A 15,339-nucleotide genomic window follows, 5' to 3' on the forward strand; every position below is an offset into this window, starting at 1 on the left:
GCGAGCTCAGGACAAGGGTAAGCGCTCTATCTATTCTCTTTTTGGTGTAGTAACCTGCTTAGCTAAACTCTCTTGTTTATTTCATAGTTATGACATCTGTATATTCACTGATTATACACAGGTGAAAGCATTTGTGTCAGTAGTGCTAACAAGAAGATAAAACAGAGAAAGTCCATAGTTTTCTGAATAACTAGTAAACGTGTGATACTTCTGAACTCCACACAGATTGAAAAGGAATAAGAGATGTTCTGCACTTGTACAGTGCAGGCTGAAAGACAAGGACTTATTTCACTGTTGTCACCCATTGGTTCTACTCTCACTCTATATGATACAGTAGCCCCATATTCTTTCTGCCCTTTTGCACTGTGGTACTCTTTGCTGTGCCATAATAGGTGTTGATGGTACTGTGGGGAACATGTTTGAGTGAAACAAAGGGGCTGTGACTCAGGAAGAGAAACTACTGCGCTGCTAAGAGGTTGCTTATTTCCTCAGAAGAATGTCTACCTTGGAAAAGAAAAAATAGATGGGCCTAATCCAAATTTTGTCAAATGTAACAAATTCTGTGGATGCTGGGAGGTAGAGTGGGCCTGAAGGAAAAAGCTCAAATCTGAGAGTGGTTTTTCCGTTTATTCAGAAGAAAGAAGGAGGAAGGTTAGAAAGGAAGAAAGTACAAACCACCACCACAAATAACCTCAGCAAAACCAGACTACAGACAATCCAGATGATGAAAACTCCTGCTTGTCTTCATCTTTTCTGGTTGCTGTAGTGCAAGAGAGCTCCATTTTGTTTGGAGCCACCATTTCATGGAAGCCAGAATGCTATGGAAATTGCAGGTGGTTCTAACAGAGCAAAATTCTGTGAGTGTGTATTAATCTTGCAGCAGCTGCAGCGTTTGGCATAGTATCAGTCTACCCAGACTGAACCCAGGGAAATGGTTCCTTTCCTTTTACTTTGTTCTTGTTCATATCCAACAAAAGGATATTCAAGGGGCCAAGAAATAATATTATATAATTATTATGGTCGGGCCTTTTTCTCTTAATTATCTTTGTGTACACACTTGCTACACAAGAAGTACAACAGGGCTGGAAAATCAGACTCAGGCCTTTAAACCCCCAACTCTACTTTTTTTTTTTATCCAATGGAATATACTTTGGGTAAAGGAGCTATTGTGAGACATAGCAAGCAGTGCTGGAAAGGAAAGCAGTTTCCAGCTTCTGAGGCATGGTGGTCTTTCTGATTTTTCGTAGTTAGCTTATATAAATAATTGCCTGATCTGAATGCCTCTCCATTGTGGAGCTGCTTAAAGTAGCAACTTTGTATTTGTGAAAGGCTGAGTACATCATTTCTCGCATGAGGCCATGTTTCAAAGTACTGAATAGAGAAATTAAAACAAAAAAAAAAAAACAAAAAACAAAAAAAAACAAAAAAAACCCACTAATATTCTTTGCAAGCCTCATATTCTTTGCTATAGCATGAACACTACAGCATTTATCCAGAGACAGCTGCAGACCCTGCCAGTCTGTAAGAACAGCAGCTGAGAACATCTAAAAAAAGAAGGAATATATGAAAGTTGAAAATTGTGGTGAGGTCTTCTTGGCACCTTGTTTTTTCTGCTCAGATCACTTGGAAACCTACTACTTTAACTTCCTTGTAAAGAAGCTGAATTAGGAATCTCCAGGTACTTTCCTCTTGGGACCATTTCTGTAAGTTATAAAAATGCTCAAGTAGCTTAGACAGACTTACAGAAAGGAGGTATTGTTTGATGAGAGTTGCTAGTCTGTCTCCCATTGATGAAAGGAATGGACACATCTCCCTAGAAGAGAAAGGATCCTGCAATAGTTAGGGAGCATTAAACCCCTTAAAGCAATTTCAAGGGACTGTATGAACTCCACAAGGAAGCATACCTCCCAGAAGTACTTGTATCCTTGCCAGATCCTGAAAAGAGATCTGACCCCGATCCTTTGTCTATCACAAGCCTACTAAACTGGTTCTGCTCATTTAAGGATCTTTGTTTCTTTACAAACACATTTTAAGTGACAGTTACTTTAAGAAAATGAAAGAAGGCATTTTCTACTTTTCATTCATATCTTACATGCATACACGTGCAGATGTTTCCTCATATCTTGGAGGTTTAAATGTCACCAAACCTTTGTGAATAATTTGCCAATTAAGAAAAAAAAAAAACCAAACAACAACACAATCATTTCCAACCTCTCCCAACTAAGCCCACACTCAAAAAAAAAAACATTTCCCCAAAATAACTCACTTGTGTTAGCTTATGCAGGTGAGAAACTTTTGACAGTAAGAACAAATAGTCTATAGTACTATAGTATCCATTACTTGAGGGAAAAGTACCCTAGGTATTTCTTATATTCATATTTATGTAGATCCATCTAGTAGAGCAAGAGCCTCACAAAGCAGGGTGGGTTGGCTAAGGGTGAAGATGAAAGGGGCCTGAAGACTTCAAAAATATTTCCTAGGCACAGCAAACTGTACACAAAGGAATCAAGAGATTATGTAAAGAGCAAACACCAACCTCTCACCATGACAGCCAACCCCATTCTGTACAGTTACCTGAATGCCAGCCAGTTCCTAAAATAACAATTGATGTCGCTTTCTTTAATGTTCACTGGTGTTTAATTTTTCAAGTAATCAGTATTTTAAAATATATATTCAAGTGATTTTGAAGATTGCCATACAGGACCAAGAGGTGTTTTAAGGAAAAATTAAGCCATTGTGATGTTCCATGAACCATTCCCAAACTGACATTCCTAAAGCATTGCAAAAACTTTAAGGCAAGATCAACAGTTTATAAAATCATAGTCATACATTTGCATAACTGTTAGGTTCCCCCTGGCCCTTCTGTACTCCCCAAATCTGTTGATTTATTGAGAGAGAAAGACAGCCTCATCTTTATTTAACATAATAGAGATTACATGCATATAGATCAGTGGAGTACTTGGGCTGCAGTGCCTAATGGCCTTCTGATATTTTTCCTAGATGCAAGTCCAAGCACAACGCAGTTCCAAAATTTATGTGCACGCTACCAAGCACGCAACTGGGAGCTGTGCTAGCATGGAAATTGCTTCTGTTTATTTGCACCTCTCGATTTAGTCATTAGAAACCAGCAGAGAAGAAGAAGAAAACAGTTCTGGCACGGATCTATCAGTAACGCTTTCTATTTTTTCCACTTCTGTTCTCCCAAGGCTTTTATTTTTTCCCTCTGTTCCCCAGCCCTGGGAATGGCAGCTGAGTGAACTGGGAGCTCCTCTGGGTGCCGGCAGGCCTCCAGCTCCAACCTCACCCTTCCACGAGACCGCTGTACCTTTTAGGGCAGGTTTTAGCCTAACGTTGTTAACAAAGGACCGTCAGTACAACAAAATTTCTACGTTGTGGGGTCTGGAGAAGGGCGCACATGGCGACAAATGGCTCCGGTGGGCCGAGCGGGCACGCGGCAGCGCTGCCCTCAGCCTTCACCCCAGGGACCGGCTCGGCCGACCGCCTTAATTACGCCCACGGTGCTGGAGCCACCTGCAGGTTCCGAAGGGCGAGAGGCCCGCCGGGGCGGCTCACAAGCAGCCCTTCCCGGCCGATGCCCACAGAAGCAATTCCCGCCCGCCCTTAGGGCAGCCCCGCCGCACGGGACGGCCCATCGCGCGCCGCTCCTCGCGGGGCCGCGCGCCGTACCCGCTGGCGGAGAGCCGCTCCCTGGGGCGGGGAGGGGACGGGCGGCGCGGGGAGGCGGCACCGCTCTCCCACCTGCTCCCCCCCACCCCCGGCGGCGGCGAGGTTAGCGATGAGGCGGCCGTGGGGAGCGGCCGGAGGAGTTTGTTCTCTCCTTGTCTCCCCGATGCTCTGAGCCGGAGTCTCCTCCTCCCTCCGGGCTCGCACCGGGGCTGGATGCTCCGCTCGCTCCTCGCTCCGCAGCCGCCGCCCGATTCCCGCGAGCCATGGAGCCGCCCGCAGCCGCCCTGGACAGCACTCCTGACCCCGCCATCGTGCAGCCCCCCGGGAGCAGCCCGCCCGTGCCTGCCCGGGAGCAGCAGCAGGAGCAGGAGCAGCTACGGATCGGGGAGAGCGGGCGGTTCGGCGAGGGGCCGGAGGACAGAGGTGAGCGCTTCGCACGGTTCCCTCGGGACGAGTCCCGTCACATCCCCGCTCCGTCCCCGGACCCCTCCGAACCGGCATCCGTTTGTCAACCTGCCTCCAACCTACCCCGGGTTTTCCCTTTCCGAGATATTTTTATAAACTCCCTTCGTGGCCGTTCCCACCTCGACCGAAACTCGCCTGCTTGCCGCGGCGCTGCGCGGGAAGAGCCGCTCGGCTGTGAGGGGCGGGCAGGGCGCTGCGGTCCCGTCGTGGCACTTGCGCTACCCCTGCCCCACGAAACTGTTTTGTTATTTACCTGGTTGTCTGACCAGGGATGGAAAGCCGCCGGCTTCCAAACCGCGTCAGTTAGCTTTCCGCCTTAAAGGCGCTGATTTTGGACTCCGTTCCCTGTGTGCGTGGCTCTTGGCTTACCTGCTGCCCCCTGGGAGCGCCGCCAGCTGCCGTTGTAACCCTCCTCCGTAATGCCTCCATAACGCCTCCAGGCTCCCGATTCACGCAATTTGTCTCCATTTTTATTTCACATACCAGGCTTAGCATCTCTCTTGCATTCCTCCTTCCATCCCTCTCCCCTTTCTCTCTCTCTCTCTTTTTTTCCTTTAAGCATCCCAAAGTCACTTCCACGTTCCCATCATACATGTAACCCCGTATCTCCCATTCTTCCCCAGCTCTACAAACTCCTGTTGTGCTTGCTTACATCTCCTGGGTGTGAAGTAGGGCAGCAGTGGGGAAGAGCAGTCACCGTCTTCCTGGCTGGTTTCAGTCACACTGGGGGCATCCGCTTCCCAGGGGAACCTGGCTGTGGTATCCGATGGCGGAGGACAGACATCTTGACTCGGGGCAGTTTGAGGCTTTGGTTCTATTCTAGATCATGGGCACCACAGATTTTGGTTGGGGTTCAGATGTGGATGTTTAAGCGCAGAAATTCTTAATTTGTGCCCAGTATGACAGAGCTAAAGATGAAAGCTGGCCATCTTGGTATGAATTCCTATAAAGGAGAATCTGATATACATAGCCTTATCTCTTCCTTGGAGTGAGAAGAGACTAAAGCTGATTCTATTTCTTTCTCTGTGTTCACACTCTCTCGTAGCCTTTGCAGTATCTTTTTCTCATCACTTTTCCTATAGTCACCAATTCCATCTACAGGCATCATTCCCAGTCGTCATAGAGGAAATCCTGGTATGCTTTTTGCAGGTTGTCCATATTGAAATTGTTACAGTCTGTCCTTTTAGACTGTACTGTTTCTAATGATCCTTTCCTATGAATCATAGCAGATCCAGTTATAGAGATGATACTTCCATGTTTGCTAAAAATAAAAAATAACCTCAAATTTTAGAACAAGATATTTACTCTTTAAGATGCAGATCCAGAATGAGTGGTAATTTTTCAGACGGGGTCTTCTAATGTCTTAGATGAACAATTTTCTATTTGCCTTATCTCTTCCACAAATTCTGTCTTGACATTTTAAAATGATCTCTTAGCCAAACAGAAAAGTACTTCTGGTAAGTCAGCATATGGTAAAGAATATCCTAGAATTGCTTCACAAATATGCCAAGCTTGTGTTCTGCAACTGTTTTTTCTACTTCTGATTTTTTTTTTTTTTTTTTAAGCTGCTAATATAGGAAGGTACTAAAAATAAAAAAATAAAAATCCAGTGGATTTAACCAGCTCATGATCTCTTCTTTACCTCAGGGATGTCTGTGTGTGAAATAAAATATTGGTAGTAAAAACATACAGTATGTTAATTTTAGAATGGAAGAATTTTAGCAGTAGGTATTAGCTTTTCATTTCTGTTGCAATGCAGATTGCAGGTTCTTTCAGAATATCTTTCAGCCTCCAATGGTTGCTTAAAATTTGTTTTGTTATGGTCAGTGGAAAAAAAAATTATGGAGATTTACTTTCTGAATTGTGTTGTTGTGTGTAAATTAATGAGCTGGTGTTGATTTGTGTTATGTGAATCCTGCTATGGGTTTGGCAGTGATGTGAATGAGTTTGTATTATTCCATGCCATCCCCTAGGACACTCCTAAAAACAATATGATCCTTCTAAGGGATTAAAATGTTAAATATGGTAAATGTATTTGAATTCTTATAGGAAGGAAGGGATCACCTCTCTGATAGCTGGAATATACCAGCCATTTTGAGAGAGAGAACGACACACACACACACGGCAGAAGTGGTTCTGTTTTATAAGGATTGCAGTCTCTGTTGTACTGGACATGTGCTTGACACATGAATAGCAATCAGGAGTTCTATGCTAGCCATGGGGCTTATTATTCATTTCTCAATTTAATTAGGATACTATTTGATTTGTAATTATCAACTGTATATGTTGGTCTTCCCAGGTAGTAGTGAGCAGTAGCCATGAACTGTAGGATGTCTTTAAAGAATGAACCAGGTGAGGATGTCTGCCATTCTCTTCTGTGTTTATTTCAGATTTGAGGTCTTGATACTCAGAATTGGCTTAGGGAAACCACCTCGTTTTGCATTCCAACAAGATTTGGGCCTTAATTTAGAATTTTTGAACTGGGGAGAGAGGAGAGGGGGGAAAATACCACAAACATAAGAAGGTGCTCTCTGCATGATTACATTAGTAGAAATTAATTCTTTATTTCAAGATCTGTTTTTAATGACCTCACAGCAGATAGCAATTAAACTGTATATATATACTGAAAAAATATAGGTGAAACATTGCAAAAATACAGACCCATTCCTTTGCACAAGTGAAGGCAGACTGTGTAAGAAATGGCTGTGCAGTCCTGTAAGGGACTCAGACCTTTCAGAGTTGTCATCTGGTAGATTTCAGGTATTAGAAGAACTCACGTAGTAAGAAGCAAACACTGTTTCATAATAGGCCTTCATTTTTTGTTCATGAAGAGGGCAGGGTGTAGTACAAAACGCAGGCAGTATTTTAAGTTTTCTGAGAATACAGGAACAGCATTAAATTAAATTCTCCCAGTTTCTTTCTGGACTCTCATAGAGAAACTCTGTCCACTTTCCTTGCAGGAATAAAAAAGTGTAAAAGATTTTTCCAAGAGGGAGTGAATGTGACCAGCAAGACTTGGATTAGAACTGGTCGTTCTGACAGGCTTGAAATGGCAGAATAAAATCTGGTGGCTGAAATTGTTCCTACCCTTGGACACCTGCCCCTCACTGACACATGCTGCCCCTGAGGCAGAGATGGCTGATCCACTTCTGCATTGATTGCAAAACCAATGCAGTTTACAGCCAGCGTATTACGGTCAGTTGAAATTAATATCTGGTAACATTAACAGACTGAGTTAAGCATGATGTAGAGTCAGGAGTACACCCATAAGCAGATCACTTGTCCTCACCCTCAAAGTGACAATGAGAGAAAGACTGGAGATAAAACTGGGGAAGGTGAGGATATTACAGCTTCAGCTGTTAGATTGTGATCTGCTTCTGTTCTCTAGCCCTTGCCTAAGGTGCGAGACCAGATGAAAGACTGCATTATTAAACTGGTGTTGTGTACACTGGGGGCAGGCGAGATAGTCATCTGAGAAAAGCCACCCACAATTCCTGGAGTAATTTATTAAGAAAGTGAAAAATCATTGCGCCTTCTCTTACCAGCTGAGCAGATTTGAGTTGCAACTTGCTGGTGAAAAGGAAGTATTGGTGTGTTTTAAATGAAATAAGTATCTTCAGCAGGAAAGAATCTGGATGGGATAAACAAAAGACAAGCCTGTTTGGTTATGAATGCAACCCAAAAAGTGGCTTAAAACCCAGGCTGAGAGAACAAAAGCCAATTAAAGCAATTTTATTTTATTTTTTAACTTCAATTCTTTTCTGCTATTTAAAACAAGTGGAAAAAAAAATTCCACTAATGGAAAGCATCAGTAATGAGAGAAAGCAGTCCTGTTTGCTTCTGTTAGCAGACTTTTACCCTGATTGCAGTAAGGCCAGAATTGTTCTTCAATCAGTCCCTAATGCAGCTTCTGGTTGGAGATGTATTCTTGCTATGTGGGACTGTGCTTCAAGGGGTCTTTTCAACTGTGATAGCTTTGCTTCTAAGGAGTGCCTGCTTCTACTTTGATGAGCAATATGCTCACAGTATTTCCGTGCATTGGTAGGTTACTTCTCAGAGACTGTCAGACCTGCATTTTTCTCTGATGTTAATTGTGTTCAGGATCCTGAATTCCTGAAATGATTTTTGGTTTCAATGAGTGTAGCACTGGGCCCTTCATTGTGTGGATGTAAAGGTGGAAAACAGTGATGTAAATTTCTGTTCACTGCTGTACAGTTGCAGTGCTCTTTTAAGTGACTGAGGTGCAAGCTTTCTATTCTTTGTGAAATCAAAACAGCTTGTGTGTGCTTTGCTTGCTTACTCATACATTTTTGATGGCTTCATTCACCTAACCATGATCGTGTGAGGAGGATTTGATTCTGTATTGATTCTAACAGTAATATAGAATGTGAATGTGAGATTTAGGTCTGAACTAACGCAGCTGTGCCTTTAAAAAGAGCAATGTATTGTTCATACCCTCTTTGCTTATTGCTTATCAGGTTTACTAGAAAGCAGTACAAGGCTAAAACCTCATGAAGCTCAAAGCTACAGAAAGAAGGCATTGTGGGTTTCCTGGGTCTCCATTATTGTCACACTGGCTCTTGCAGTGGCTGCTTTCAGTGAGTATTGGGAATATTTTAAATCTTCACGCCTCTTTCTTTTTCTTTTCTCCTCTATTTTTTTTTTTTGTATTTTTTTTTCCTTGTATTCTTTTGGGTTCTCAGAATTTCTCAGAATCTTTGTGGAAGCTTTCTCATGTTTCTTTGCGACTGCTGAAAAGATTTCTCTCTGGGCTGCCTGTGTCTGCAGAGTGCTTATGAATTAGTAAAACTGTTGGTTTTTTTCTGCAAAGAACAAGGTTGTTGAAGGTCGGAGAAAGAAACAGGAGATGTTGATTCCTGCTAGCATTTATGCATGTGAAATTGTTCATTTTACGGAGTACAGTAAAAAATCATTATGCACGGAATTGCCTTTAACCAAAGAGGTCAAATAAGCCTTAATCCACCTGGGATTCATAGTTGCAACAGTATAAGAAATATTAATGAATTATAAGGGGAAATATATAGTTTTTTTTACTTGGCAGGTACTCGAAGACAGTGTTAACGTGGAGGAACAAAACCAGCCTCTTGTTAAGCTGGTGGTTTTCTATAATTCTCAGGACATATTGTCTATTTTGCCTTTACACAAAGAATTCAGGAAAAAAGAACCCAACACATTGAACCAAAACATCTTTACTTTGAAAAATATATTTCTTGTATTTCAAAACAGGAAAAAAACTACTGCGTTGTCTAAATAAAGATATATTTTAGTTTAGTGCAAAAATGCACTGAATTGTCATAAAAACAAAAAGAATTGTGGAACCTGGATCAAAATGTTTGCAATGGTACGTTCTCTACTTAAAGGGGGGGGGGGGGGGGGGGGGGAAGACACAAAAAACCCCATGATTTTTCAGCTTGATAAAGGCAGACTTGCTTTTTTGTTGTGGTTTTTGTTTGTTTTTGAAGCTGCAGCAGCATGTGTTTTATTATCCTAATCTACAGCCTTTGACCTGCTGCTGGAAGTTGGTGTCAGCTCCCAGGAGGCGTTATTAGAATCTGACCAAATGGTCTCTGAAAACTGGACGTACATGACTTGGAGCAATTTTAATAGAAATTCAGGTATAATAGCCTGATTCAAAAAGCAGAGAAAAAGCAGGAATGCTTGAGAGCAAAATCTAGCACTGTAAAAAGAATTTGAATATTAACAACAAAGCAGGACAGCTGAATGAAAAGGCTCTAGTCTGTCTTTTGTACTGAGGAAACTATGTTTTAGAACAAAACAATCTTAGGGAATATTGAGAAATGGCTTGATTTTGTCAGAGTTACAAAATATAAGTACAAAATGGGCAATAAAACACTCAATTTCTTTTAAAAAGATATTTTTAAAAAATTAGGCTGCATAGAAGCTTTTTATTTTCTGTTTTACTTATTTGTGGCAATCATAGTGTTGAGAAACTCTACAAAAAGAAACCCAGAAAAACAACCTAGCAATAAAGAAGGTGGTCTCTGCCTGCATGCACTGTTTCTGCTTGTTCAGTTGCAGTGGATGGCATTGAACTACTGAAGTCAGCTGTTAATAGCAGACTGATTTTTGAATCTTTTCTTGTGATCTGATGGGGCTGAATTTGTGAAGAGCAGAGAGGGAACCAGCTGAAGTATTGTTAGGGCTTCTGCTGTTCTTAACATTAAAACTTTTTAATATTTGAAGAAAATACGGTGGTTCGTCGTTTTGCTTCCCCGTGTCATTTTTGCAGTTCTACTCAGTTTATTGTTTTACACTGGCTGAGCTCACCATTTTTACTGTCCTTTTAGCAGGTTCCTCTAGCCAATCCATGGTTTGGGAGGCATGGCAGCTTACCAGAGTGGTGTCCTGTTTGATATAAATGACGAGTTGTCACTTTTGGGGTGTCTGACACTGCCAGTTCTTTGCAAACACCTGCTATTTAAAGCATCCCATTTCCTTTTTACCCCTTGTCTGTGGTGGTAAGGTGTTAGCAACATATCCCTGATGTTGTATTTCAGTGAAAAATGGGGACCTGCTGTGCTAATTGTGTGACTGCACTGTCTGTTCTCTTGCAGCACTGACTGTATTCTCACTACTCTTTATGATTTCCATAAAAAGTCTCTATGTAAATACTTTCATAGGCCTTAAAATACTTTCTTCTAATGTAACTTACGACACTGCATTTGCAGCTGCAGTTGAAGTCATAAAGATACTTGGCTAGGGAACTGAATTACTTGATAAATGAAGATGAGGCAATGGAGGACCTGAAGGGTAGGAAAAATTCTAAGGGGAACAATGCTTGTTGCATGGTCTGTGTGCAGAATGGGGAGATGGTTCAGAAATCTCCTGGTTCTGTTTTTAACTAGACTTCGTTCTGTTTCTAATGGCCTGCCCCTCTGTATTGGGCTTACTCTTAAAAAGACCTTCTGACCAAAATTTCCACACAGTACAGTGCTGTATGGAAGAGCAGGATGGCTGCTGGACAGCAGGTCTCATTTGGGTCTCTGTGTGTCTTTTCATGACATCTTTCTGCTGCTCTTTAGAACCTATATTCCTGATGGGACATTGCTGGTGGCAACTTTTTGGTAACTGAGGAGGATGGGAAGCAAATTATTGAATGTGTTTTATTTTGGGAGTTAAGTGTGTATAAATTAAAATGATGATATTCTTACATATGCTTGTATATATATATATACATATATATATGTATGTTTTATAATTGCCTCAGGTGATTGGGATTTGTTCTTTCCGATACGGGCTATTTTGTGGGTTTAAGTACTGGAAGGGAGGAGGAGAATTGTTGATGTATGCATCAAAGTTGGGTTTGTTCTCAGCATTTAAGAGGTTGAATTAGTCTAGTTGGGTCTGGAACAAAACAACTGCTTAAGGGAAAATGAAACTGCTATCTTTTGTTCACAAACGTTGAGAAGTAGAACTTCCATAACAGCAAAATCAGGGTTTTCCTTCAACTGAATGAAAAGATCTCTTGCCATCAGGCATTTAATATACTTCATTTTACCACAGAAATGCTGTACTTTTAAAAGACCACTTGGAAGCTTCAGCAGTCTCTAAACACTGCTTTCCCATCTCTAAACACAACACCTGCACTGGATGGTAACTGGGATCCCTTCAGCTCTGGTGCTGCTGAAGGTGTTGCTTGCGAGCACGTAGTTGCACAAGGCTTCTGTGAAGTCCTTAAATACTTCAGTTTGTAAAACTGTTGTTGTCAGCGGAACCTTATGATGTTGTCTACAGTGGCTGTAAGTTAGGCTTGCTTAGGATCAGTTATGCATATTCTGACATTTGTGGGTTTTGTGCAATATGTTTACGTTCAGATACTGAGCAATGCCTGACAGATCAGTCGATTTCACTTTTCATTTCTGTGTTGCCTGAAATATCCATGCTTGTGGAGTTATCATTGAGAGTGGATTTTGATCCTTTCAAATATGTAGTCAGAAACGGAGCCTAGGCACAATAAAAGTTACAAAGATGAATGTTGGCTTGTTGCTCAGCACCCCAAGTAGTAATGGAGTAACCATGTTGATATAATTACATCTCTCTGATATACAGTAACCTAAGAGAAGAACGTTAGCATAATAAAACTCTTTTAATGCATATTTGTGTGTACTATAATAGTGCAATCTTAATCATTTTGTAATAACCATAACTTCTTTCTGTAGCTGCAGTACTGTAAGTTCATAGTGAGCCTTGTTTCAGTGTTACAATAGAGAATGAGGGATTGCTACAGGTGGAATGGAATTTCTGTGTTTTGAAATGTTATTCTTTGTGTCTTGACATTCCTGGTACTAAAGTCTAATTCTGAAAAATACACAAATATGGCTTTTGCTGTTCTAGTTTAGTTTCTACCCAAAGACCTAATCTCTGATAACACTACAAAAGCAGAAAGCATCTCACATTCTCTCTGGTATTTCTTGTCCAGCTTAGATTTGTGATTCACAGAAAGCATTCTGTTCATTCATCTTCTTGATTTGATTAACTAAAATTGATAAAATTGTTTCCCAATGAATGGAGCAGTCATATCAATATATCACAACAACGTACAGATAAAATTCTGCACTGAAAGCCCTCTTTGTAGTCAGAGGTTGGGTAGATTCATAGTCAGAGCTTGATTTAGAATGTATGCCTGCTTTGTGAAGGGTGGCTGTCAAGAAGGAACTTGGAGACAGCCTATCCCAGTGTGGCTGCAGCAGGCCTGAATAGGCTCTGCAAGTGGATGCATCACTGAAAAAGCTGACATTGGGCTATTTGCAAAATGCTGAGGAAAGAGCTGTCAGAAACCAGAAAGTTATTTTATTAAAGCAAACTTCCACGTTGCTGAAATTAGAGAAGCACGTTGCTTAAAACGTGGGGAGAAAGAAGTTTGGGGTTAGAAATTCCTTACAGTTCAGATGGCTCAAGCTAGTTCAGATTCTCTACATTCAAATGCCTACAAACATTAGAAAGTCTGGATCCAGGCCCACTTTTTTTCATTCAAATAACTAAACCCAGCCATCGGATCACATTTTGGCTCACTATAGGACGTGTTTGCTGATTCTTCTCCCCTGTGATGTTATTCTGATGCAGTGAAAATGGAGTTACATGGGAGAAACTGAGCAAGTGAAGATGTCCTCTGGATGCTCAGATGTGGATGTTGTGGTGTAATGCCTCATTTCTCATCTCAGGCATGCTGCCTATACAACTGAGTTGGGGGTGGCTATGTTAATTTATTAATGAATGTATCATTTTCCCAGTGACCTATTCCTAATGTTGCTTGAAAAAAGTTAAATATATGAGGACTTTCCTTCATGTTTGCACAACAACGTTCTCTGGGCACAGAGTGTTAGCACACAGTGCTAACAGAAAATGTAGATAAAGGCTCATGACTCTGAGACTCTTTATTTTGGATGTCCAATTCAACATTCTTTAAAGGTCACTGAATTTTGGAAAAATGCTGGGCATTCTGAACTCAGACCTGTGTAACAGTGTGTCAGCTGTGTACCTGAGCAGAATTCTCCAGGCTCCCCAATGGCATGGAAAGTCTTGGTGTTTTCTCTTCTGGGAGCTGTACAGAATTGCATTTCTCACTCCTGAGGGACTGAGTGCATTTTCAGAAAGTTACGTTTTAGGACAACACCATTCAGAAACTTAAAACCAAATGAAGGGGCTAAATACAGAGTAGAACTATTGTGTGATAGTATGCAAATTCCTTGTTTTTCATTTTCAGGGCAGTTAATTACATCAGCTACACATAGACAGGTGCTTCAGGACTGTAGACTCCCAGAAGTGTTAATGAAATATACAGCTTACGTTCCCAAGGTAAAGTTCTGATAATGGTGACACTTGTGTAGCCCTGTTGACCTCATAGTTGCATCAATACAGTTGAAAACAGAGCTTGGTCCTGTATTATGTTATATGTAAGATGTAAAGGACAAAACTCAATTACCTGTGCAGCACTGGCAAAAGATGGCCTTTTGTACAGGTCAGACCGCACTTCAGAACAGCAAAATACAGTTTTCATTCACTGAAAATGAAATGAGAAGCAAGTAAAAGGGCCTGTCTTTTTTTAGGCATACAAAACTCCAAGTGACTTTCTTGGTAGGAGAAAATAGCATATGGGTGTCAAGTTCAGGACCGATAACTGTTGAAGTGTAGGTCGAAAATCTGCAGCGCTTCACGCATCATGACGTTTTTTACTGAGCTGATGGGCAAATTGTGACAGAAGCCTGTGAGATCTAGGTAGTGTAGATACAGGATGGGATTGTATCTGTATGTTTGAACGGACAAAAATTGAGAAATTGTTGCTGTGCTGGATGTTTATTGAACCAACTGAGTTCATTTTTAAATGCTAACCTTTAAGGTGTAACACCCTGTTCCTTTTTGAAACGTAATAATTCCTTGATCTAAATGGTGACTCCTTCCTGCTGAGAGAAGATGATCTCCAGGAATTAAACTTCAGTGTTGATGCTCAGGGAAAGCTAGAGCTGTAAAATCATTTCATAAAGAATGAGGAACCCTCGAGTGTGCTAAGCTATTTAGTGTACAAATCACAATCGCAAGGCTGTCCCCTGTCCTCCTGTCTGTCTTCGCTGAGATTTAGAGGATTTTTTGTGCAAAGCTGTGCAATAGAGCAGGGCAATATCTAGTCCTAAATAACTGTAACAGTTATTAGCATCTACTGCATTATATAAATCCTATACCATATTAAAAATATATTTATATATTTTCTGGTTTGTTTTCTTCTGCCAGAAATTTTCAAATATTAATGTATTCTAACTTAGTAGACATCAAAATGTAAACTTGTTCCTGATATCAATTTTTAAATAAATGTTCTGCTTTGGTAGGCTCACCTCAGCTCTTACTCACTGTGATTTATCAGTAGCAGTGTTCCTTTTGCTGAAGGTCTGAAGCCTGTTACGTTTTAATACTTTCTGAACATAGATTTTTATTTCCAACTTGCTGGAGGTGACTCAACTTGTTTCGGTATGTGAGGAGGTTATTCTTTTGCATCATTGTCACAAAGCTTGCTGAGGACACAGATGAACAAGTCCAAGCAACTCCTGGTCAACGCTTTGCCTGGAGAACTGTAGGAAGAACTTAATAGCAGTGAAATAATCGCAAGGGCAGTGCCTGCTTCCTTACAACGCAGCTATCAAGTATAGCTCCCAG

General features: G+C 41.3%; 1 protein-coding gene across 1 annotated transcript in view; it reads left to right on the top strand.

Annotated features, from left to right (window-relative positions):
* Nucleotides 1-3,950: 3,950 nt before the first annotated feature.
* The window catches only part of TMEM163 (transmembrane protein 163), a gene marked incomplete at both ends in the record, with an annotated part of 83,394 nt that continues 72,005 nt past the window's right edge, over nucleotides 3,951-15,339 (top strand). Inside the window, 2 exon segments of the mRNA XM_079538768.1 lie at nucleotides 3,951-4,110; nucleotides 8,631-8,750. Coding sequence (XP_079394894.1) covers nucleotides 3,951-4,110; nucleotides 8,631-8,750 — 280 coding nt within the window.

This window comes from Tetrao urogallus, assembly GCF_951394365.1.
Source record: "Tetrao urogallus genome assembly, chromosome: 8".
Taxonomy (NCBI): Eukaryota; Metazoa; Chordata; class Aves; order Galliformes; family Phasianidae; genus Tetrao; species Tetrao urogallus.